This window comes from Pseudorca crassidens, chromosome 20 (assembly GCF_039906515.1).
Source record: "Pseudorca crassidens isolate mPseCra1 chromosome 20, mPseCra1.hap1, whole genome shotgun sequence".
NCBI classification, from domain to species: Eukaryota; Metazoa; Chordata; class Mammalia; order Artiodactyla; family Delphinidae; genus Pseudorca; species Pseudorca crassidens.
The window spans coordinates 2,811,870-2,838,072 of NC_090315.1; the positions used below are offsets into that span (position 1 = coordinate 2,811,870).

Sequence of the window (26,203 nt, forward strand, 5' to 3'; positions counted from 1 at the left end):
GGGTCAAGCAATGCCACGGGGCTGCTCAGAGCTGAAGGCCTTGTTCTTCTAGGTCGGAGAGAAGCTTCGCTTCCTTTCAAAGGGGCGAAGGCCAATTTCTGGGGAGCCCGAAGTGCATTTAGAAATCCTTCAATGCTATTGATCTCTGAAGTGTTTAGAAATTCGGATTCCATGCGAACATTGTCTGGTAGATGTGAACATTGTCTGGTAGATGCAAGTGATTATACATTATCCTATTGTCCTGTAAATGCACGCAGACTGAGGCATTAAAGTCATTTTTGTGAGCTTTAGTACGTTTTGTCTGGGAATTTAAAGAAAAGGAAAAAATCACCTGGGCCACAGTAGACAAGATAGAGGAGGCATATTGGACGGCTCTGACGAAGCCGGATGTGGTGGGATCCGGGCCTCTCCTTCCTGGTAGTCAATGATTAATGATTATGCCCAACTCAGTGAGAAACACCGTCTTATCCATAAAACATTAAATCATTTTATCTAAAAAACATAAATCTGTTTAACACATGCACATTCCTTTTTGTACTACACAGCTGACAGTTTCTCTTGTATGAAATATAACATTGGCTATTGTTTATTAAGGAGTACTACTCTCTGTACATTTATAAAATAGAAAGTTGTTGATAAACAAAATTTAACTGACTACATGTTAAAGATCTAAATGTGTGTATTGAATGATTTATGAATTTGGCAGCATCATATGTAGCAAGTAGAGAGGAGCTTCAAAGCTCCACGGAAAGAGAAAGATTTTTAAAGGCAACACAGGGAAGTCATAAACACAAAAAAGGATTATTTCACATAAGGTCATCTCCCTTTGGAGAAAAAAGTTCTTTTGAGGTGGGTTACCTCATCTTCCTTTGAGAAATGGAGACGGCCCATGTGACAGATGGTCCAATTGGTACCGACCTCACAATTCCACACTTACTGCTTCTGATTACATTTCTGGGGAAGGTTATAACTGCAGCTATGTTCGGTGTTAAGTCTTGGTGTTAGCAGGAGCCACTCCACTTAGAGGCTGTTGTTTCTGGTTTAGCAAAGTGAAAAGTCTGATAATTCTATCTTGTGGAGAAAAGCAATGTTTATGCCATGGTAACTTTTATGAATTCTGTCTGCACATGAATGCATCTCTCTGTGTTTGCCTGTGTATTCATATATATATATATATATATATATATATATATATATATTCCATTTTTTTGTTTGTTTAGTAAAAGGGAATTCAAAATTTGTGTATAGATCTGTTGTTTGCTTATTTAGCAAGGGTTGTTCTTATTTACTATTATATCCCCAATTCTAGCAGAATAATTTGGACCGACAATCATGTAATTTAAAAAATTAAAAATACAAATTAATATTGATCCAACTGGAGAAATCATAAGACTTATAGCTATTTGAGCTAGATTAGGAAACTTTTTTTCCTGGTTCAGAAATCACAGAAGAACTTAGAGACATGGGTGTCACTGCTGATGAACACAAAGGAAAGCAGGTAAAATGATGCTATTAGCACAGACGTGTCCATTAGCTACTGTTTTGGATTCACAATAAGAGTAATGCAAAGACTCAAAATGGAAGAGAGACAATAAAAGTAGACAAAGGAGCTCACTAGAATCAGGGTGGTGTGCGTGTCTGTAGCCTCATGGGAAGGTCTGGGGGAGAGTCTGTTGCTGTGAATGTGTTGGACTTGTTCCTTGTGCCTGTGCAGGAAAAGGACCATGTACCCACTACTCCAGATCATGAAGCCCAAACATATAACATCCGTGTAAGATAATATAATTACACGTAATAAGCTGATAAATTTATCAGGCATGAGTGGGGAACAGTATCCATAATTTGTTTTTACACTTATATTTTTGCTACTTCTTGGGCCAATTACTCTAATAGGAATACAGACATTTACCAAGAGTTGTAGGATCCAGAAAAGAAAACTACAGAAACCAATACACTTTGTGGATCGAATTCTGAAGTCCACCCATAAAGAGGTTCTGGGGCAAAACTTAATGGCCTGGAAACCACTCAGAAGACTGGTAGTGCTGAGAGAAACCCCTCTGGCCAGTGTGTGTAAATAGAAGACAAGTTTACATCCAGCATCATCCAGGAAATATTTCAATCCAAAAGCTGCCATTGTCTGTGGGATCCCTATGGAGAAGAGAGACAAGTTGTTGGCTAAGGCCAGTGGTTGATAATCTGATCTGTGGATCTCAACTTCTATCCAGTCAACAAAGTGAAGTTTAAAAGACAAAAGAGGGAGGAGTTTCCCAGGATCACAACTCCAGTCTGAGTGAGGAAGATGATTTCCATTTCCAGGTTGACATGCCTTTAACTTTCTTCTTCTTTATTTTTTTTTAATTTTTGTTTGGCTGCGTTGGGTCTTCGGTGGGCTTTCTCTAGTTGTAGTGAGCGGGAGCTACTCTGCTGTGGCGTGCGGGCTTCTCATTGCAGAGCCTTCTTTTGTTGCAGAGCATGGGCTGTAGGCGTGCGGACTTCAGTAGTTGTGGTACGCAGGCTCAGTAGTGTGGCACACGGGCTTAGTTGCTCCACGGCATGTGGGATCTTCCCGGACCAGGGCTCGAACTTGTGTCCCCTGCATTGGCAGGTGGATTCTTAACTACTGCACCACCAGGGAAGTCCAACCCTTCACTTTCATATCTAGGAGATATTGATTTTAATTTGAGATAGAAATAAATGAATAAATGCTAGAAAGATAAATGAACATAAATGTGTCACCTTCTTCTGCTCAGCTGTATCTACTGCTAAACATAGCACATGATTTCCTCTCTTTTGGTAACACGTTTTCTTAATTTAACTGGATTATAGGAGTACATACTTATGGGTGCAGTGGTTATTAATAAAGGTCTTGAGATGGAATTCATACAAGTGTTCATATGAAGGGGTATTTGAATAAAGGATGCACCATTCACAGAACATATTTTCCTACAGCCATGAACTGAATGAAGATCATTTTCCTCCATGTATGAAATTACCTTCAGGATATATTCTTAAGTGAGAAAAGGCAAGTGGGTTAAAAGATGTTTAGTATTCTACAATTATTCTTATGATTGTGAAGGAATAAGAATATAAATAATGTAGATAAATACACATTTTCTCTCTACCTATTTATCTATACAATTACATTAAAAACAATTAAAGAATGAACTATAACCTTCAATAAGTAATGATATAGACGGGCAGAGATTAAACAATGTGGAGGGACGAATAGAAACTAGATATATCTGAATTAATTTACCTCAATTATAATTTTGACTTTGGGGTAAATATAAATATTTTACTTATTTATTAAACTATATTATATCAAAATAAAATTAAAACAATCAATCAAATTTAATGACAAAAGTAAAACAAATATATAAATCTCTTTGTGTAATAAAGTTGTAGTCTATCCATACAAAATAGTAATACTTAAAGTACTTTTTTTATTTTTGGCCGCACTGCACTGCTTTCAGGATCTTAGTTCCCCGACCAGGCATCCAACCTGGGCCCCTGGCAGTGGAAGCACAGAGTCCTGACCACAGGACCGCCAGAGAATTCCCCAAGTACATTTTAAAAAACAGTTTTGACTGTACATTTGTACTGAAACATATCTGTGGAAAATCCTTATGGAGATTTAAAAAATTTACTCATGTTTATATTTCAAGAAAATATTTATATTTAAAATTAATAAGTACATTATACAAGAGATTCGTCACAGTTTGATCAAAAGTTAGAAAAATTGAAAGGAAACAATTTAAGGAAAAATTATATCATTTTAAACTTGTTTGGAAGAATGAACTTAAACTTGATCTGTATTTGTTTAAACCATGTTTAAACCATATATGTATATTGTATCTCCTCTCATTAAAGGGATCTACAGATGATAGCCCTGTTCTGAGTAATTACCATCCAAATTACTTAGGCTGTGTTCTCCAAATGCACTTTCTCATGAAAGAAAATAACATCTTTAAAAAATTTGCCAATTCCAGATCTAGTGCAGGAAATGTTCAAGATGGAACATCTATTCAGTCCAGGACACAAGGACAGTCTACCACACAACTGGGGTCACGTGAGAATGAGGATGCCACAGGATTCAACTTGAAAAGCATCCCCCTCCACAGTTATGGTACAAATTAAATCTCAAAGAAAATTACCTGGACAAGTTTTAAATGTATCAAGTACTTTAAGTAACCACATGCTCGTAATGCTACAAAGCCAGAGTCAGAAACCTTTCAGAAAGTTAAGGAATTGACTATTTATTCTGGAAACATAAAAATAAAGGGAAATATGAATGATTTCTACTGTCTTTCCAGTACAGACTATTTCAAGGTAATCAAATAGAGGATGCAGAAAAGTTTTTTTAGAAGGATTCTAAGTGAAAATACAAAAATTGTTATAGAATATTAACATTCTGCTTCCTCTAGTATAGTAGTGGATCTACAGAATGATCATCAGTGACAGCTGCAACCAACCGATGACAGGCTGTGGGAAACTGATATTGGGGCACATGGTTGTGCTGATCAATCCTCATGATCAATCCTCATGTCACAGAAAGGGTTAAATACAGCCTGTCATAATGGCTCTCCATTGTAGGCAATGAGAAGGACATTGTACCACCTGGGAATTATCCTTGACAAAAATATGAACAAACATTAGATCACCCTTTGGAGCAAATTATGCATTTATTGGCCATTTGGAAGAAGATGTTAGACAATATAAAACAGCTGCAATTAGATAGTAGAATGATGGAAATGATCTTGTACAAATGATCCATTTTCTTCACGAAAAAAAAGTTTTGAAGGAGAGAGAAATATTAATTACAACTGGTCTAAAAGACAAAATGACTGGATCGTGATTCAAATGATCTAAAAAGGAAATTTTTGGGGGGGAGGAAATTTGTTATGCGTAAACTCTGACCATGTGTTTGATGTCACTGTTATTTTTGTAGGTGTGAAATGCACATACATGCTCTGCTCATGAATGAATTTCATGTTTAAGAGATACATTCATGATTATATACTTTTAATTTTTTTGAAAACTATTTTCTTTCTTTTTTAAAATTAATTAGTTTATTTATTTTTGGCTGCGTTGGGTCCTGGTTCCTGCACGCTGGTTTTCTCTAGTTGCCGGGAGCAGAGGCTACTCTTTGTTGCAGTGTGCGGGTTTCACATTGCGGTGGCTTCTCTTGTTGCCGAGCACAGGCTCTAGGTGTGCGGGCTTCAGTAGTTGTGGCTCATGGGCTCTAGAGCACAGGCTCAGTAGTTGAGGCGCAGGGACTTAGTTGCTCCACGGCATGTGGGATCGTCCCGGACCAGAGCTCGAACCCATGTCCCCTGAATTGGCAGGCAGATTCTTAACCACTGCACCAACAGGGAAGCCCCCATTTAGATCTTTAACATGTAGTAAGTTAAATTTTGTTTATCAACAACTTTCTATTTTATAAATGTACAGAGAGTAGTACTCCTTAATAAACAATAGCCAATGTTATATTTCATACAAGAGAAACTGTCAGCTGTGTAGTACAAAAAGGAATGTGCATGTGTTAAACAGATTTATGTTTTTTAGATAAAATGATTTAATGTTTTATGGATAAGACGGTGTTTCTCACTGAGTTGGGCATAATCATTAATCATTGACTACCAGGAAGGAGAGGCCCGGATCCCACCACATCCGGCTTCGTCAGAGCCGTCCAATATGCCTCCTCTATCTTGTCTACTGTGGCCCAGGTGATTTTTTCCTTTTCTTTAAATTCCCAGACAAAACGTACTAAAGCTCACAAAAATGACTTTAATGCCTCAGTCTGCGTGCATTTACAGGACAATAGGATAATGTATAATCACTTGCATCTACCAGACAATGTTCACATCTACCAGACAATGTTCGCATGGAATCCGAATTTCTAAACACTTCAGAGATCAATAGCATTGAAGGATTTCTAAATGCACTTCGGGCTCCCCAGAAATTGGCCTTCGCCCCTTTGAAAGGAAGCGAAGCTTCTCTCCGACCTAGAAGAACAAGGCCTTCAGCTCTGAGCAGCCCCGTGGCATTGCTTGACCCTTTCCCTGGGAGATTCCAGCAAAGGCGCCGCTCCTGCGGGCCTGTGTGCCGGCGGGAACTCCATTACCCAGAAAGCTATGCGCTGAGCGGCAGCGAAGAACACCCAATGAACATCCAGACTTTCGGCATTTCCGGGAGGGCGCACTGGGCGAAGGCGAGACTTCCTGTATTTTGTGGCGGTCATTTTGGCAGTCCTTGGGGTCAGAGCGCAGAGTCTGTATTGGGGAGACAGACAGAGGAGGCGCGGGAAGAGGCTTTGTCCCCAGTGACTAGAGGCGGTTCTATAGTCGGGCACATCGCCGCTTGCGGGGCCGGTCTGGAGACGTTGGTGCCCGGCCCGTTCGGGACGCTCGGCTGTCCCCTCTCTGCCCCGGCTTGTGGCTCAGGTGGCGGCGGCGGCGCCGAGGGACCCGCCTCAGGTAAACGCTCGTTCTGCGGGTCCTCACCGCCCTCGCCCCACCAGACACTAAAGCCCCGAGTGCGGGGCGCCTGCTCTCGTGCCCGCAGCCCAGGCCCCGGTGTCCAGGACGGTGAGGTGGCCGTGTGTGGGGCCCTGTTTCTGACAGACGGTGTGATGGCGCGTGGCAGAGGGTCACAGGTGGAGGCACCGGCAGGTGCAAAGGCTGGGAGGTCGGATTGAGCCGGGAGGATTGGGGAAAACTGGGGTCCGTGTTGCTTCTGCAGGGAACAAAGTGTGGGTAGAGTCGCACCTGCAGTGACAGGCTGAGGAGTTGTACCTTCCTTCTTAGGGCTCTTGGAGCCATGGAAATTTTTGCGTAAAAGGGACATGATCTAAGTTAAGTTTGAAAAAATCCCCAGAGTCTGTTCAGTGGAAGCACAAATTGTAGGGCTGCTGAGGACATTGCGGCAGAGGGTGTTTGGGGTTTTTTCCCCAAGGACACAAAACTGCTGAGAGTCAATACAGAGGTTAGATGGTCGGTCCGAGATTACCTGGCTCTGGTGACTCCCAGGGGTGCAGGGAAGGCCTGAGCCCCTGGTAGGATGCCATGCTCACATCCCTCTAAGACCTGCCTCTTCCCACAGGTTTCCATGGCTGCGGAAGTGCTTTTGGAACCTAATCAGGTAAGTGGCGGTTTCGTCCTCCCTCACTGGTCCCAACCCCTATTTTCTCCAAATTTGTGGTGTCATGAGACTTGTCACATGCCATTTTCCCAATCTTTGTGTGTGGGGACCTTAGAGAATATTAGCTCAGGGTCCTGAGTTGAGTCCAGGGGTTTGATGGAGGGGTTCCCATTTCAGGCCACCAATGGAAAGAGATGTAGAAGCTTATCACTAAAACGGGAAGTGCTTGGAGGTGAGGCTAAGCTGGTTTAGGGAATTGCAGGTCTCCTTCCTTTCTGGTGAGAACAAACTGGGTGTGGGGAGTAAGAGTCAGACTTGGAATGACTGCCTGTGAGGTTAGGCATCTGTTCTGCAGGCAGTGGGAAGTCTGGATCAGATGAGGGAGGTGTACGCATCTAGGTCTTAACAGGCCCCATGTGGTTGCAGAGTGGACAGCAGAGTGAACACAGTGCTGGGAGTATGAGAAGACAGCAGACACCAATGGTACCAGGATCTGGGATCTCCTCTGAGATCTTAGGAGGAGGATGGACATGGGGTAGATGTGTGAGGAGATAGATTGTGGGTCTTCAGGAGTGAGGCTGTTGATGATTTCATCTGTCTCTGTCCTAGCAGGGAAGTGTGACCTTTGAGGATGTGGCCCTGTATTTCTCCTGGGAGGAATGGGCTCTCCTTGATGAGGCTCAGAGATGCCTGTACCACGATGTGATGCTGGAGAATTTTGCACTTACATCTTCATTGGGTAAGCTCTTACACCTGCCCCTATACCCTGGGCAAGGCTTGGCCTTCCTCTTTTCTCCAGGGTCAAGTATGTCTCCATCTAAACCATGGGTACTGCTTCCTTTCCCAGTTGCCTGGGTATGTGCTGTGGTTCAAGGGTTGAGCTGAGTGCATGTCTACTTCTCATCCTTATCACTCCAGCACCTCCTGCCCCGAAGCTTCACAGGGAAGGATTAGGTATCGCTGTTCTTTAGGTCAGCCTAATGGATCCCACCTGTCATGCCCTCTCTCTCTCGCTGGGTGACTGTCTAGTTCCATGGCACCCTAGTATTGCTCCCTTTCTGTACCTCACATTTATTTGTTCCTGACTGTGCCTGGAAGTGTAGTCACTTATATAGTCACTGCTTACACAAATTTTCTTGAGAGGTCTTTTGCTAAGATTCTTTTTTCTTTATTTTAGTTGTGGCAATTTTGCAAAACAAAATATTTACCACTTCTAAGTGGCATTTAGTAATTCTCATTGTACAACCATCACAATCATGCATCCACAGAAGTTTTTCATCTTGTAAACTTCAACTCTGTACCCATTAAACAGTAACTTCCCCCATCCACTCACAACCACCATTCTACTTTCTCTATCTGAGTTTGACTATTCTGAGTGTCACATATTGGCAGAATCATCAGCAGTTTTTTTTTTTGGTCTGGTTTTTTGACTTAGCATAATATCTTAAAGGTTCATCTGTGTTGTAGTATGTGTCAGAATTTCCTTTCTTTTTAAGGCTGAATAATATTCTATTTTATGAATGTAGCACATTTTTTTACTATTAATCTATAGGGGAACACTTGAGTGCTTCTACATTTTGGCTCTTGTGTATAATGCTGTTATGAACATGGGTGTGCAGTTATTTAGTGTCCCTGCTTCAATTTTTTGGGGTATATACGGAAAATTGGAATTGCTTCATCTTATGTTAAATCTGTCTTTAATAGAATTAAAATTACAGCTGCACAAAGGTTCCAATTTCTCCCATCTTTGCCAACACTTCTGTTTTTTTGGGTGATAACCATCCTAATTGGTATGAAGTGGTAGCATAGTTTGGTTTTTTTGTTTGTTTTGTTTTTGTTTTTTTTAAACAGGCATGTTCTTTTATTTATTTATTTATTTTTGGCTGCATTTTGTCTTCGTTGCTGGGCGCGGGCTTTCTGTAGTTGTGGCGAGTGGGGGCTACTCTTCGTTGTGGTACGCGGGCTTCTCATTGTAGTGGCTTCTCTTGTTGCAGAGCATGGGCTCTAGGTGCACGGGCTTCAGTAGTTGTGGCATGTGGGCTCAGTAGTTGTGGCTCGCGGGCTCTAGAGCCCAAGCTCAAGAGTTGTGGTGCACAGGCTTAGTTGCTTCGCAGCCTGTGGGATCTTGCCGGATCAGGGATCACATCCGTGTCCCCTGCATTGACAGGCAAATTCTTAACCACTGCACCACCAGGGAAGTCCCAGTATCATAGTGTTTCAATTTGCATTTCCCTAACAGCTGGTGATGTTGAGCATCTTTTTGTGTGCTTATTACCCTTTTGTATATCTTTGTTGGAGTAATGTCTGTTGAAGTCTTTTCCCAATTTTTTTTTTTTTTTTTTTTTTTTTTTTGCGGTACGCGGGCCTCTCACTGTTGTGGCCTCTCCCGTTGCGGAGCACAGGCTCCGGACGCGCAGGCTCAGCGGCCATGGCTCACGGGCGCAGCCGCTCTGCGGCATGTGGGTTCTTCCCGGACCAGGGCATGAACCCGTGTCCCCTGCATCGGCAGGTGGACTCTCAACCACTGATCCATGAGGGAAGCCCTTTTCCCAACTTTTGAATCAAGTTGCTTGATGTTTTTGTTTTTGAATTTTAGGAATTCTCTATATATTCTGGATATTAATTTTTTTATCAGATATTTGACTTGTAAATATTATCTCCCATTATGTAAGTTGCCTTTTTACTATTTTCTTAGCATCGTTTGATGTACCAAAGTTTTTCATTTTGATGAAGTCCAGTTTGTTTTCCTTTTGTTCCTTGTGCCTTTGATGTCATTTCCAAGGAATCACTGCCAAATGCAATGTCATGAAGTTTTCCTCTGTTTTCTTTGAAGCATTTTATATTTGTAGCTCTTAAGTTTATATCTTTGATCCATTTTGAGTTAATTTATGTACCTGGTGTCCATCTAATTTCATTCTTATGCATGTGGTATTCAGTTTTCCCAGCATCATGTGTTGAAAAGCCTGTCCTTCCCTGTCGAATGGTCTTGGCCTCGTTTTTGAAAACCATTTAACCATATATGTGAGAGTTTATTTCTGAGCTCTTTATTCTGTGCCATTGGTCTGTATGTCTGCCTTGATTCCAGTATCACACTGTTTTGATTACTGTAGCTTCACACTGATAACTTGAAATTTAGAATTGTGACTCCTCCAACTTTGTTCTTCTTTTTCAAGATTGTTTTGGCTGTTTGTTGTCATTTGAGATTGCATATGAATTTTAGGATGAATTTTTATATTACTGCAGAAAACATCATTAGAATTTTGATAGGGATTGCATTGAGTCTGTAGATGGCTTGGGGGTCATATCGACATCTTCACAATATTAAGTTTTCCAATTTATGAACATAGAAGTCTTTCCACTTACTGTCTTTAATTTTTTTTTTAGCAGTGTTTTGTACTTTTTAGTGTACAAGTCTTACTTCCTTAGTTAAGTTTATTTCTAAGTATTTTATTCTTTTGATAGATAGTTTTATAAGTGGAGTTTTTTCTTAGTTTCCTGTTCAGATTGTTCATTGTTAGTGTGTAGAAGTACAACTGTGGAAAACTGCCGCCATGTCCTGCCTGCCGTCTGCCGCACATGGTGGGTAGTTGATCCAAGACCTTGCTTCATACGTGTGGAGGGAAGCCCTTCCCCTGAAGTTAGTTATGACTTACAGCAATTGGGTAAACTACACCTGTGTGTAGAATTGAAACATTTTTCTTTTCTCCCTGCCTGGTGCCTCCAGAAATTGGGGACTCTTGGGTTCTGAACAGCCTTATCAGGGGAATGGAAAAGGCTGACTCCTGGCATGTGCAGGAATCTCAATATTTTGGGAACTTCTAGAAGAGAAAAATCCACCAAGGCATAATCTGGTGGCATGCCTTTGGCATGGCTTTCCTGGCCTTGAGAGGCCTTTTGGGAATTCATTCTGACACTCCTTCTGAGGAATTCCACCACAACTAGTTTGGAGGAGCCTAAGTGGTCAATTGACCACACTTGTTTTACAAACAGATTAGTTTCGATTTGGCTGTTTGGTGGAGATGAGGGTAATTTCAAGGAGAAAAAAGGCTATGTTTTAGTGGATATTAAATTCTAGTTCTGTTAATTGAGGTTTGTATTTATGAAAGTTATTATGTTAGCCATACTTTTGCCCTGATGTTCTGGATGGAAAGAAACTTACCTAGTGAAATTGCCACAGAGTGTGTGACAGTGTGACTGTGTCACATTAAGTGTGACACTGCTTGCTTTAAGTCTGCTACTAAAAGCACATGTACAATGCTTGTGTGACAATTGGGTATAAGAAATATATGGTCTAGGGCTTCCCTGGTGGCACAGTGGTTAAGAATCCACCTGCCAGTGCAGCGGACATGGGTTCGAGCCCTGGACCAGGAAGATCCCACATGCCACGCAACAACTAAACACGTGCACCACAACTACTGAAGCCCACGTGCCTAGAGCCCGTGCTCTGTAACAAGAGAAGCCACCAAATGAGAAGCCCACGCACCACAATGAAGAGTAGCCCCTGCTCACTGCAACTAGAGAAAGCCCGTGTGCAGCAACAAAGACCCAATGTAGCCAAAAATAAATAAATCAATTTATTTAAAAAAAAGAAAGAAAGAAGTATATGGCCTATAAAGTGTTTGCCCATTAACATTCCTCTGAGCCTGTTCATGAGATCTGATTGGTTTTTCCCCACCTTGTATAACTAGGCAAATATAAAGGAGGCCTAGCACTGAGGGACATGATCTGAACCTGGGGTAGGAGCCAGCACCCCAGCCTAGAGGGACAGATATTTTAGTCATCAATGTTTTCTACTGAGAGATTTGCAATCAGAAGGGGAAATGATGGGAAAAATCTCCATGTGTTGAGGTATAGGGGAGTCATTCTGGCTTAACTTAAATTTTACTGATCAGAGCAGCCTATTTGTGATCTTTCAGACATGCGTTGTACATCTGCTTTGGCCATTGAGGAAGGGAATGTGTTTGAAAGTCAAAATGGAGTAACTTGTTCAGACATCCAAGGTGAAACTGAGGGGCCATCGTATACATGATTTTAGTCACGTTCTTGTGTTATTGAAAGTTGAGTTTTGAACTGTTTTACAGACTAGGAGAAAAACCACAGGCAGGTGTGTTATCTCAGAATGTGGTTACTGCTTGTGTTTTGCTTAATTGTCATAATCTCCCCTGTGTTGTGCCTGTTAGATGTCTTAAATTTCATCTCTAGCCTGAAGGAGGAAATCTATTCCATGACTGAGCAGCAACACTGGCCTCACTGTGAAGTGAGTCTAATTGCTGGGTCTCCAGTGAGATGTGATTGTCAACCTTCTCTGGATTTCCATGAAAAATTGACCTGGCTACTATGACTATTTGGGGACTACTGACAATGGGGGAGAAAGACTCTCACCATATTTTTGTCCTGCATGCCAGTACATCAGAAGGAGCCCTGTTGAACTAAGATCTCGCATGCTTCATGGCACAGCCAAAAATTTAAAAAAAGAAAAAAAAGAAGGACCCCGTTGGTAAACGTTACTATACAGCTGACTGCCCATGAGCCTCCCTTGGCTATGCTGTGTGGAATGGAATAGGCTGGCTTCTGGACACATAAGTCCAACTAGTGGGATTAACTCTTTTTTGTTTGGAAGGATCTAATGGGTCCAACCTTAATGGTACTCAACCTAGCATGGGGAGACAGATCTGTAGTGCGACTGCTGACCATTGGCCAGGTCACCAGAATGTTTCTTTAAAATCCGGACCTCCCCATGGGGGTAGCTCTGGGTTTGTGAAAACCCGTGGTGGCCTTACCTTCCTTATAACTGGACAGGGCACTCTTACTATTGACTCTCTTTCCATTGACCTTGTAAGATCTTGGCTCCAAAATTTGCCCACATCCTGGCAAATGACTCTTCTGAGCATAGTAGGTATCTTGATACTCTGAGGCTGCTGCTGTCTGTATTGTATTTGTGGTATCTGGTTGCAGTGCCCCCTACATACTTGACCCCAGGGATATCGCAGAAGAAGGTAGACCAAGATTGTAAGGGTCGTGCAGTGTGTGTAGGGGTAGAGTGTATGGTCAGGCCACTCAAGATGGCTGTTCTCTTGCTCTCTGTACATCCCCTGCCCGACCATTGCCTGCTTCATCTATACCCTATGCACATGACTGACCTTCCTACTCACTTGCCCCAGGCCCCAGCTAGTGATCATTCTTATCAAAGGGGTGGTGAGGGGTTTGCCTCTCTACTGGTTTCCCTGGTAACTAATGAGCCCACCTGATGCCAGTTCCCCTATAACTGGTAATCTTCTGTTCCCCTGGGAGCAAGGACTGTTGTCATGTCCTGCCCATTGTCTGCTGTACAGGGTGGGGTGTCACGTCAGGACCTTGCTTCAGATTTGTAAGCTCCCCCATCCATTAAACCATTGATGTCTCTGTTGCTGGGAGGAAAAAAAAAAAAACACAACTGTTTAATTCCTTTTTTTTTTTTTTTTGCCACACTGCCTGGCTTGGAGGATCTTAGTTCCGGACCAGGGAGTGAACCCAGACCTTGGCAGTGAAAGCTCTGAGTCCTAACTACTGGACCACTAGGGAATTCCCACAACTGTTTAATTTGTATGCTCTTCCTTTGCTGAATTCATTTATTCTAACAGTTTTGTGGTGGAATCTTTAAAATTTCATGAGCTATGGATGCCTTTTGTCTTTCCTGCCTAATGCTCTGTCTAGAATTTCCAGCACTATGTTGAATAGTAGTGGTGGAAGCTGGTGTCCTTTTCTTGTTTTTGATATTGTAGGAATACTTTTCAGTCTTTTACCGTTGAGTACAATATTTGTCATGTATTTTAAATCCTTTGCTTTTATTATGTTAAGCTAGTTTCCTTCTATTGATAGTTTGTTGAGTATTTTATCATGAAAGGGTATTAAATTTTGTCATGTGGTTTTTGTGCATTGATTGAGGTGGTATGATTTTTTTCCTCATTCTGTTAATGTGATATATTACACTGAATTTTGTATCTGTTTTAAAAATATTTATTTATTTATTTATTGGCTGCATCAGATCTTAGTTGCAGCACGCAGGATCTTCCTTGCAGCATATGTGATCTTTCATTGTGGTGCACGCTTCGTCGTGGCGTGCAGGCTCAGTAGTTGTGGCTTAAGGGCTTTAGTTGCTCCGCGACATGTAGGATCTTAGTTCCCTGACCAGGGATCGAACCCATGTCCCCTGCATTGGAAGGTGGATTCTTAACCACTGGAACACCAGGGAAACCTCTGAATTTTTTATGTTGAACCATCCTGGCAAGTTGTGTCTTGTAGAAAGCATATAGTTGGATTATGTTCTTTTATCCATTCTGCCAGTTTCTCTTTTGCTTAGAAATTTTATTCCATTGACATTTAGAATAATTACTAATGAGGGGGGAATTACTTCTGTCATTTTGCTATTTGTTTTCTACATGTCTTTTGGTCTCTTTTGTCCCTTGTTTCCTCATTACTGTTTTTTGTGTTCCACTTGTGTTTTGGTAGTAAAATGTTTACATTTTTTGTCATTTCCTTTGTGTACTTTCTATAGCTATTTTTTTCTTTGTAGTTACCATGGAAATTACATTTACCATGCTAAAATTATAACACATTATTTGAATTTATACCCTTTTAGCTTCAACGATATTTTAACAAGGGTGAAAGGGGGTGGAGGGATAAACTGTTGGTTTGTATGTCCCATGATTTTTTTTTGTTGTTGAAAAATGGGTGTTTGTGTCTTACATTGTGGTAACTTGAGATTCAGTTCTCCCTCTTCCTAGGGTTTGCTGGGATCTGTTTGTTTGTCTTTCTGTTTGTTTGTTTAATGGCTATAGGGTGTCTCCAACCTGGAGATCAGTCTGAGGTATAAAGTTAAGGTCTACTCAGATTTTTTTCTTACCCAGATATGCATGGTGACTTTGTAAATTCCCCTGCATATATGATTGTTTTTGAGTGCCTTAGTCCTTGAATTTCTGCCTATCAAAATGGGACTAAGAGAAAAATGATGTGAGGGGGGTGGACGGAATAGACACCTGCCCTTTAAATCCCCTGTGAAATTGCTTCAGCTAGTGAGGGGAGGGCCTTTGCAACATTGGTAGTGTGGTTTCCAACAATGGCTGCCCAACTCTGTAGCACTACCATCATTAGAAGCAGCAAAAAGAGCACAGATTTCTGATATTTGGAGGACAGATGCCTTATTGCCCAACCTGGCTCCTAGAAGCTTCTCCAGGAACACATACATGGTGCCTGCCCCAGGGCTCAGAGTTAGGGGAGTTGGAGAATGAAAACCATTACCATGCTAAGAGCTGAAAGTGATCAAAATTAAAGCAGTTTAGCATTGCAGAGGGGTTACATCAGATTGATTCTACCAGTATAGTTGTCCAGAAGGGAAGACACATTGCTGGTTCTTACTTTTCTGCTCTCTTACCTCTGTCTGTCCTTAGGAACTTTTTTGTAGTATTTAAATAGCTTTCTGGTGGTCTATTGTGTGCTGAGTTGTCTGGGACAGTATTGGCTACTGACTTGTCCTGTCATTCCCTTAGGAATTGGGTACTCTTGGTCTCATGCAGATCCTCAGATGAGGCTACAGAAAATGTCCTCTGCTTCACAGGATGGACATGACTCCATTCTCAACAAGATGGGCTCAGAGCAGGCCTGACACAGATGAATGGCATTTGAGAGAGGACATCACTTCAGGGCTTTGTCAAAATCATACAAAGAACCTGTCCTGTTTAATTGTGTTTTGGTGCCATTGCTAGTGGCCACACCTCACTTCTACCTTCCCTTCTCCATTCTTAACACTTTGCTGACTTGTCATTTCTACTAGTCATTTTTATTCTGACTCCAGCTGAGAGCTACTCCCCACCTCTCTGGACTGCTTACCTCACTTATTCCTCACACTGTTCCCTCCTTAGTGCATTCTCACTTTGTAGTGTCCTAAAGTGTGCAAGTGTCTAATTATCCTTAAGCATTTTTTACCTTTGTTCCAGTCAGATTTTTCTGGGACTGGACTGGACTTCTGCACAGCATCCCGTTGTCAGCAGATATAATCCTGCTAAAAGCCATTAGCAGAAGAATGAGCTGTAGGACATGCCTTTCTCCCTGGGCCACACCCTTTACTCATGTCCTGTGCCTGGGGAGGCCCACACCATCCTGTGAACTTAGGGAACCAGTGGGGCAGAGCAGCTGCTTCCTCAAGCTGACCCCAACTTTCTTTTCCTGAAAACAGTTTCATGGACTGATTCTTTGATGCATCAATTTACATTTGTGATTGTTTTGCCCCCTCTCAATATAGTTAACGTGTACTTCACCATCACTTTTTCAGGCTGTTGGCATGAAGTGGAAGATAAGGAAACATCTCCTGAACAGAGCATTTCTGTAGAAAGAGTGTCACAGATCAGAACTCTTAAAGCAATTTCATCTCCCCAGAAGGCCAAGCCCTTTGAGATGTGGGGCCCAATCTTGAGAGATATTTTGCACTTGCCTGAGCACCAGGGAATGCATCTTGGGCAGAAACCATACACGTATGGGAAACAATTTTATTTCACTGCCAACCTTCAGCAGTACCAGGGGCAGCACATTGGAAAGATACCCATCAGAAGTTCTGCAGACCAAGACTTGTATGTAAAGATTTGCACAACCCACTTGTCAGGGAAATCCATTATCTGTATGGAGATTGCGAAGGACTTCTTAGCCAGCATGGGATTTTTCCATCAACAGGTCATTCACACTGAGGAGAAGCCAAACAACAGTAATGAGTGTGAGGCTGTCTTTCACAGTGGAAAAAAGCATCAGAATTGGGGAGAAGGCAAAAAAGCCCTCAACTGCACAGACACACTTGTTGAGGACCAAGGAGTCCTCACTAGAGAAGGGCTTTACAAGTGCAGCAAATGTGGAAAAGCCTGTACCCGAAGATGTAACCTCATTCAGCACCAGAAAGTCCACACTGGAGAAAGGCCTTACGAATGCCATGAATGTGGAAAATTCTTTACCTACCTTTCCAGCTTCATTATACATCAGAGAGTTCACACTGGAGAAAGGCCTTATGAGTGCAGTGAATGTGGGAAATCCTTTAGCCAGAGCTACAGCCTCAATAGCCATAGGAAAGTTCACACAGGAGAAAAACCTTATGAGTGCAGGGAATGTGGGAAGTCTTTTAGTCAAAGATCTAACCTCATTCAACATCAGAGAGTTCACACTGGAGAAAGGCCTTATGAGTGCAGTGAATGTGGGAAATCCTTTAGCCAAAACTTTAGCCTCATTTACCACCGGAGAGTTCACACTGGAGAACGGCCTCATCAGTGCGGTGAATGTGGGAAATCCTTTAGCCGAAGCTCCAGCCTCATTCACCACAGGAGACTTCATACTGGAGAAAGGCCTTATGAGTGCAGTAAATGTGGGAAATCCTTTAAGCAAAGCTCCAGCTTTAGTTCACATCGGAAAGTCCACACAGGAGAAAGGCCCTATGAGTGTGGGGACTGTGGAAAATCATTTAGCCATAGTTCCAACCTCAAGAACCACTGGAGAGTTCACACTGGAGAAAGGCCTATTGAGTGCAATGAATGTGGGAAATCGTTTAGCTGCAAATCTAACCTCGTTAAACACCTGAGAGTCCACACAGGAGAAAGGCCGTATGAGTGTGGGGACTGTGGAAAATCCTTTAGCCAAAGTTCCAGCCTCATCCAGCACCAGAGGGTTCACACTGGAAAAAGGTCCTGAGTGCAGTGAATGTTGGAAAAAATTTTCAGCTGCAAATATAACCTCATTCAACACGAGAGACTTCACACTAGTGAAGGGCCATAGATAGCTGGGATGTGCAGTTTCCTTCTAGTGTAATTACAGTGGAGGATAGAAGTTGTGAGGGAGCCATTCATCTGAATTAAAGCCCATACATCCAAAAATCTGCAGTGGGGAGTGTTATGTAGGAATCCTTAAGGAGCTGTGTTATACTTTATTTCCTGCCAGGCTCTTTCTAGCTTTATGTCACTGCCAGTATGACAGAATTCATTTCACCTGTGTTACCCAGCAGGTTCACACAATGTGCAAAAGTTATCTCCCAACATGTTCAGGGAAGTTGACTTCTGTCCCATTCCTGTTTGTGGGGTAAGTAATGAGTAGTCTTAGCTCTTGTGGGATCCTCATTCCCTTCCCATTTCCAAAGTAGGGCCTGGACCCGATCCAGTTTGGGCCCAGTGGACCCAGTCTGAGTTCTATTTGTGACTTGACAGGAAGGACTGCATTTTCAGGGACATGTTTGTTTATGGTGACATTTCTTTTGGATTTTCCCAGCCTCTGAGTCACAAAGCTGGGAATTGCAAGCCTCCTATTGCTCTGCATTTTGCAATAATAAAGGCATTAATGTTTAAGCCACCTTTGGTGTTGGAGTTCCATTCACTGTGTGAGGTGATCTGAAAACAACTGGGCTCTACCAGCATTAAGGACTGCACAGCTCTCATGGTGGGAGGGGGGTCCCATGCTTTGTGTGCCTCACATGTCAGTATGATTAAGAATATAGCTCTTGGGCTTCCCTGGTGGTGCAGTGGTTGACAGTCTGCCTGCCGATGCAGGTGACTCGGGTTCGTGCCCTTGTCCGGGAGGATCCCACATGCCACGGAGCAGCTAGCCCCGTGAGCCATGGCCGCTGAGCCTGCACGTCTGGAGACTGTGCTCCACAATGGGAGAGGCCACAGTGGTGAGAGGCCCGTGTACCACACACACACACACACACACACACACACTCTATATATATATATATATCTTTCTGGTTTTGGTCTAAGGTAAATATATTGTTGCCCAGGGTCTCCTAGAAAAGACTGCAGGGTTTTAGGGTCCTAATTTGTGGACTGGGTATCAGGATTTTTTGTGGGCTCAGAAAACACCCTGAGGAGCCAGGAAGTTATGACAGCCTTCAGTGCTTCTGATAACAACACAAATTTTTTTTCTTATTCACAGTAAATATCACATAATGCTCAGCAGTTATCCTGCAAAAGAACCACATGCCGTGATCCCCAGAGTTCACTAGATAATGCCACTGTAAGACTAGGGCCAGGGGGAACCATCTTGGTAAAGAAACCCTGGAGTGGAGGAGAGTGCAGTGGAGTAGATGGAGTGTGCCCCTTCTAAAATTGCATCAACAAATGCTCCATTGACTCTGACTGTGCAGTATCAGTGGGCACAGATGACCAGAAATTCTCACAACCTCCAGGCAAGTGTATATTTTGTAGCTGAGGTCCTTGTGAAAGAAAATAAGCTATTGTTTTTCTGGATTCCTATAGCCTCTCTGGGATGTTCACCTAAAGGCCATTGCTACAGAGGCAGAGAAACAGAGAAAGGAAATCCCTTAGTCCAGGGTTCCCTAACCCACTGGCCCTGGACCAGCAGGCACTGATTCGTGGCCTGTTAGGAAGCGGGTCGCACATCAGGAGCTGAGTGGCGGGCGAGCGAGTGAAGCTTCATCTGCTGCTCCCCATTGCTCACGTTACCTCCTGAACTATCACACCCCACACCCCACACCCCACCCCCCCTCCCCTGTATGTTGAAAAATTGTCTTCCACGAAACCGGTCCCTGATGCCAAAAAGGTTGAGGACCATTGCCTTAGTCCACAGTGTGGCTCTGTGACCAGCCAGCATTCCTGTTAACTCAGGTGGGAAGTAATCTATTACTCATCAGTAGTTGCTACCACTAAAGCAAGGCTGTTCCTCCAAGGTCATCAGAAAAGTGAGGCAATATAGGATTGCTAGGCCTGATTTTTGTTTGTTTGTTAGTTTTTGTTTTTTGGCTGTGCCATGCAGCTTTTGGGATCTTAGTTCCCTGACCAGGGATTGAACCCAGGCCATGGCAGTGAACCACTGGACCTGCCAGGGAAATTCCCCAGACCTGAGTTTTTGAAAAAAGTGAGAGATCTAGATTTTTATTTTGAACAATTTTGTGAATTTTTATTCAGGTATAGTTGACATGTGATATACTGTATCTATTTGAAGTGTATAAATTTTTACATATAGAACCACAAAGTCTCATCATAATCATGATAATGAACATGTCTATCATCTCCAGTTTACCTCATGCCATTTTATAATGTCCTTCCTCTCCCCCACCCACAGATCACCATTCATTTACTTTTATTTATAGTAGATTAGTTTGTATTTTCTAGAATTTTATATGATTTTATTAATGAAATGTTTACTTTTCTTCCTGGTTTCATTCATGATTAATAAATATTTTGAGATTCTTCAGTGATCCGTATATAAGCAGTTCATTTTTTTTATTGCTGAGTAGTTTCTTTCCTATACTTATAGTATTTGTTTATCCATTTGTCTGGTTATGGTTATTTGGGTTATTTCCAGTTTTGGCTATTGTAAATAAAGGTGCTAGAACATTTGTGTGCAATTCTATATGTATGTATGTATTTTCACTTGCCTTGTGTTAGTAACTCAGGGTGTAATGCCTGACTCATCGAATAGGTGAATGATTAACTTATGAAACTGCCAAACTGTGACCTGAAATTGTTGTTTCCTTTTACATACCCACCAGGAGCATGCAAAATGCTTCCACATTCTTGCCAATACTGGTATGGTCGGTCTTTTGAATTTCCTTAAATTTTGAATTTAAGCAACCAGTAGTTTTAATTGCATTATTTTCTATTTGTATATCTTCTTGGTAAAATGTCTGTTCATATCTTTTGACTATTTTTCTTTTCATTAACAATTAAATACCTTATTTTTGTCCTCAATTTTTTGCGTGCTACATACAATGTAATTACCACAAAAACCATGTATATACCTTAAATTTAATCTGCATTGTTCACATATTCTTCTTTTTTTTTTCTGCAGTATGCAGGCCTCTCACTGTTGTGGCCTCTCCCATTGTGGAGCACAGGCTCCGGATGCGCAGGCTCAGCGGCCATGGCTCATGGGCCCAGCCACTCTGCGGCATGTGGGATCTTTCCAGACTGGGGTATGAACCTGTGTCCCCTGCATCAGCAGATGAACTCCCAACCACTGCACCACCAGGGAAGCCCTATTCATATATTCTTAAATCTTGACTTTGAATAATATACTGAAGTCCTGGTTTGTAGTATTTTCCAGTCCGCCTGATACAAATACTGCCACCACGGACAATTTCAAACTAGGAAACCGACGAAACAATGATTGTTAATCAGCAAGAACTTACCCACCCTTCTTTGGGACCCACACTTGACCAACCTAACTTAAAAGCTGAGTCTTAATGCAGGCAGACATCTCCAATGAAGACTGTAAAATGGCACTATGAAATCATTATGATTTTAATTGCATTTCTCTCAGGATACTTTTTCTTTTAAAATTAATTAATTTTTTGGCTGCGTTGGTCTTCCATTGCTGTGCCTGGGCTTTCTCTAGTTGCGGCGAGCAGGGTCTACTCTTTGTTGCAGTGTGCGGGCTTATTATTGTGGTGGCTTCTCTTGTTGCGGAGTGCGGGCTATAGGCATGTGGGCTTCAGTAGTTGTGGCACGCAGGCTGTAGAGTGCAGGCTCAGTAGTTGTGGTGCACAGGTTTAGTTGCTCTGCTGCATGTGGGATCTTCCCAGACCAGGGCTCGGACCCATGTCCCTGCATTGGCAGGCGGATTCTTAACCACTGCACCACCAGGGAAGCCCCATCCCTCAGGATTCTTGATGTTGAAGTTTCTTTTTTTTTCTCAAAAGATGCTCTTTATTCATTGACATATATTATTGCATTTAATGCTCACTTCGTACCCATGAACAGAGGAAGCAGAAAGATAATTCCTTCACAGACGAAGAGTTTGAGATCCATAATAAAGTCCTTCTTCCCAATTAACAGCGAGTGAACAGAAGATCAAAAACCACCTCTGCTTTCAGCTCTCCAACTTCACCCTTCTTTCTTGAAGACAATGGAGTGTTCAGCCCTCATTTTCACATATGTTTATTGTTATTAAAAATATTTTTAGCAAACAAACTTGAAGTATAACCAAAAATCCATACTTCAAAATGTATAGAAATTACATTTACATATAATTTTTCACATTAACTCATTCAAAGTGTATCTATTATATTACAGGTGTTGGTTGAAACATCTAGGCATCTTAGTATTTTATCTTCATATCATGCAAACTAAGTCCTAACCAGGACTTAGTTGTGTCCTGTCTGGTTAAATTTCTATTCCTATTTTTTGCCTACTTTTATTTTGTGAGGTTTGCCTATTTTCTCTTTTTTTTGACAAATAGGAGAGCAGGGAAACGACAAAGACATCTGTGAGATTTCACTCATTCACCAATAATGTGAGTGAATTTTTTCTGAATGTAATTGTAATTGGGAATAGTTTCTCATGTTTTCTTCAATTTTTTTTTACTATGCATGACATAATGACCACATACATTATACATGTTTAAGATAAATCTGCATTAACATATGCTACCTCAGGCCTAAGTCGAAACATTCAATTACACAGTAAATTAAGCCCGGTTTTGTAGTGTTTGCCAATTTCACACCATAGCCAATGTCAAATTGCCAACATAATGTCACCGAACATGGAGTTGGGAAGCATTGCCAGTAGGCCACCATTGTATACTTTTTCCACCTTACAGGTTCAGCAGCAGCAAATAATTTTAAGATTGTAGTTACCATAGTAGAATGATTATAAAGTGACAGCTTTTGCATATTTGTTTTGTGAATCATTTCATGGGTGTATAATTGACTTAGAATAAATTACAAGTATTTGAAATGTACATTTTGACATTTTGATACTTGTGCACACCCCTGAAATCAGTTTCCTCCTGCCATTTTTAATTCATCCTCAACATTAAAATTGCTGTTGCAAGGGACTTTCCTAGTGGTCCAATGTTTAAAAATCTGCCTTCCAATGCAGGGGACCTGGGTTGGATCACTGGTCAGGGAACAAAGACCCCATATGCCGTGGGGCAACTAAGCCCGCGTGCCACAACTACAGAGGAGCCCGGGTGCAGAAACGAAAAATCATACATGCCACAACTAACACCCTATGCAGCCAAATAAATAAATATTTTTTAAAAATTACTGATGCAAGAATATATTCTAGTTTTGTGATGACTATTTTCAAGTGTTTATATAAACGGAATGACTGTTGGATCCTACCCCTATGTTAGATCATTTATCATATCATGCACATTTTTATGCTTGTGTAACATCATGTATGTTGTGATTTTTAAATTTATAATTCCAGGTATCATGTCATTGAATACATAATTTCTTAGCATGTATTTCTAAAATAAAAGAGCCCTCACATAACTCTGGTAACTCTATTGCACATGAAAGTATTCTAAATATTACTGCATATCAGCACAACTGGGGACACAGTGTGTTAGATTTTGAATGCTAACACCCTTCAATGCAGCCTGGACGTACAAGCTCATGTACCACAGCACAAAAGATGTGTGACAGAAATGAAACCTCGGGAAAATAAAATGGGAGGTGCTGACCAAGCATGGCAGGGGTGGCCACACAAACACTCCAGGTAGATTGTGGGACAGGCGTGTTATAGGGATGCTCAACATTCTGGCGTGTGGGCCACACACAATCACACAGTTCTCGTGGATCCATGTGATGAGGTGGGTGCAGACTGGCTTAGAAAGTATAGCCTCTCCCACATCACTGCAAGTTTGATGATGCACTGATGGTGTTCAGTTCAGGGACTGGGTCATCACCTTGTTACAAGCGGGAGATTCACACCTGTGAGCAGCTTTATCAAGCAAAGGACTTGGGGTGGGGTTTTACATGGTTTATGTGAGGTGTCAGCCTGCATTCAGCCCTTGGCATTTGGATGAATGTTTGTCAAGGGTGAGTCCTGAGGAGTTGTGGGCACGTTCTTGCTGATTAGCAATCATTCGGTGATTTATGTTTTTCTGGTGGGTAGGAGGAGCTGTAAGGAGATGGGTGAGGGGGTTAGGAGGAAGAGCCTTGTTTACAGGGAGAGTGCTGCAGTGGACATTCTTTGTCCTTCAGGGACCCTCACAGGGTTCGAAATACTTACCAGGACAATTTGTACCCAGGCACATTGTGAAGTGGGTTCATGAAGAACATGGACACGACCTTGGAAACAAATCACTGCATATGTCTTATGGTGGAGGTACGTGTCATATTTGGGGCGATGCTGAAGACCCTGTGTGGTTTGTTGTGTTCATGCTGCTGTCCCTGTGAACAATTTCACAAAAGGAAAGGTGTTTGCAGGGAGATGTACACTGGGGGAGGTGGAGCTGGAGGCCCTGGTGTGGATGCAGACGTGAGCTGTGGGTAGTTCATGGTCGGGACACAGCTGATGTATTCTGTGCAGGGAGGTGCAGAAGAGAAGCCAGTGCACCTGTTCAGTGTAGAGGATGCACTCTCATCAAAGGGATGGCAGCTGAATGCCATTCTGGAAGTCCCTCAAACTTTCTGAACTGCAGACCCCTCCTTTCACAAATAGGAAAAATAATAATACATTCCGAGCACTGGGCAGGTTGGGTTGATAAGTGGGGTCATTCACAGGAAAGCCATCAATGTTTGTTCCCAGTGAAAAGATAGTCCTGTCCATTAGCATGGGGTAGAGGGAATGAGAGGGGCTCTTGGGGAGAAGGGTACAGAGGGTGTCAGGTTGGGCAAGGTGTTCTTTGAGTCCCCAAACCTACTTGGGGAGTGAAAGAGGACTACAGTGACCAGACTGCTTGTGACCTGAACCAGGTGACCTAACATTGAATCCCAATTCCTAGTCCATTGCTGGGGGTTCACAAGCAGAGCAGAAGATACCCTGTATGTGGGCCACACTTTCCTCTCAAGAAATGGTCCATTTGCTGCAGGATAAATGCCCCTACATCCTCCCACTCTGTTACCATCTAAACTACAACCCCAGTGCCCTCTGTGACCTTTCTGATTCCTGCTCCATCTGAACTCCCTGGGTCCTCTCCCACAGTTCCTTGGGTAGGAAATGGGACTTTCAAATCCCCTTCACAGCATTTGTTCCCTTTGAGCAGCCACAGCAAGGAGCAGAGGCTGCAGAGTCTAAAGACCACTTTGTGAATTCTGACTGAGTCCCCTCTGGGGTTGTGACTTTGAGGAAGTCCCCTCTCAGCCCTTCCATTACTTCAGGTCTGAAATGGGGATATTATCAATACCTCCTATGGATTGAGAAGATTGTGGAGGGTACATGTGAGATCCAAGTCCCTCAGTGCCCGGGTGGCTCCCTAGGTGCCCTTTTTGGTGGTGCGTAAGGATCCTCCCAATACTCTGTCCTTGTCTACAGAGAGTAGGTTTATGTTTGACTGAAATGGATTTAACAGTGTTATGGGAAAAATTTATTCTGACACTTGTTAAAATGGTAAGGAATTCTTTATTCAGAACTATCAATATTTTGGATGTGTCAAGATTCTGACAATATAGGTGAAATATTGAGTTCAACTTTAAGACAGCTGAGGATTTGAGACAAGGAGTAGAGTGAATGAGTCAGTGGATGGAAAATCACTAACAGAAAACAGGGTAAGGGGTGTTCTTGGTAAACCAACTTAAAAATCTTGCCGTAGAGCTCAGATATCGAGGATAGGAAATGGGTGTTTGATCAGATATCACTGAGGGAGTTATTCTTACTAAGCGGGCTTTGAAGATTTCTTGATAAAACTTGGCTAAGCAGGCCCTGCAAGGATGGGTCAAAGACCAAGATCTGTGGGAAAGAACGCTCAGAGGATTCCGACTAAAGCTTAGGCAAGTAGAGAGGCTTTGTCAGTCTCTGGTGTTGAAGGAAGTGACCTTTTGTCCTCCAAACAATATAGGTTCATTTCTCATTTGGTTCTTTTTGTTCGTTATGGACCAGCTGAGAGGAAATCAAGGTGGCAGTGTAAGAGGACATGAGCTCACTTCTCCACATGAACACATCAAAAATACATCTACAGTGGAACAATCTTCACTGAAAACTAAATGGAAACTGGCAGGACTCCTGTACAACCAAGGCTGTAAGCATCATACACACACGTAATCCAGCAGGAAGGGAAGAAAAGCACTGGGGTCTAGAGATGTGGGACTCAGAGGAGAAGGGAGATCACAGGTGGCAGACACCCACCCGGGGCAGTGAGCTGATCGAGCCAC

At 42.4% G+C, this 26,203-nt stretch overlaps 2 protein-coding genes across 3 annotated transcripts; one reads left to right on the forward strand and one right to left on the reverse strand.

Annotated features, from left to right (window-relative positions):
• Window positions 1–1,435: 1,435 nt before the first annotated feature.
• LOC137215436 (vomeronasal type-1 receptor 1-like) lies at window positions 1,436–4,531 on the reverse strand. Its single transcript, XM_067720676.1, is given in 3 exon segments — window positions 1,436–2,187; window positions 2,190–2,326; window positions 4,473–4,531. Coding segments are annotated over 3 exon segments (948 nt in total).
• A 1,674-nt stretch (window positions 4,532–6,205) lies between these two features.
• Window positions 6,206–20,946, forward strand: LOC137215731 (zinc finger protein 211-like). Of its 2 annotated transcripts, none has more exons than XM_067721347.1 (4): window positions 6,206–6,476; window positions 7,102–7,140; window positions 7,750–7,879; window positions 16,448–20,946. In XM_067721347.1, exons 2-4 carry the CDS (start codon window positions 7,108–7,110, stop codon window positions 17,839–17,841), a joined length of 1,557 nt encoding a protein of 518 aa, XP_067577448.1. In that variant the 5' UTR covers window positions 6,206–6,476; window positions 7,102–7,107; the 3' UTR covers window positions 17,842–20,946. The 2 variants fall into 2 exon arrangements, with proteins under 2 accessions (XP_067577448.1, XP_067577449.1); XM_067721348.1 differs by having other exon boundaries at window positions 7,753–7,879.
• The last annotated feature ends 5,257 nt before the right edge of the window (window positions 20,947–26,203 follow it).

What these genes read in the sequence shown, in the direction of transcription:
- LOC137215731 (XM_067721347.1), top strand. Translation starts at nt 7,108, where the DNA reads ATGGCTGCGGAAGTGCTTTTGGAACCTAATCAG. An exon ending in TGCTTTTGGAACCTAATCAG is followed by an intron (nt 7,141 to 7,749) that starts GTAAGTGGCGGT and finishes TCTCTGTCCTAG; the next exon opens with CAGGGAAGTGTGACCTTTGA. An exon ending in TGCACTTACATCTTCATTGG is followed by an intron (nt 7,880 to 16,447) that starts GTAAGCTCTTAC and finishes TCACTTTTTCAG; the next exon opens with GCTGTTGGCATGAAGTGGAA.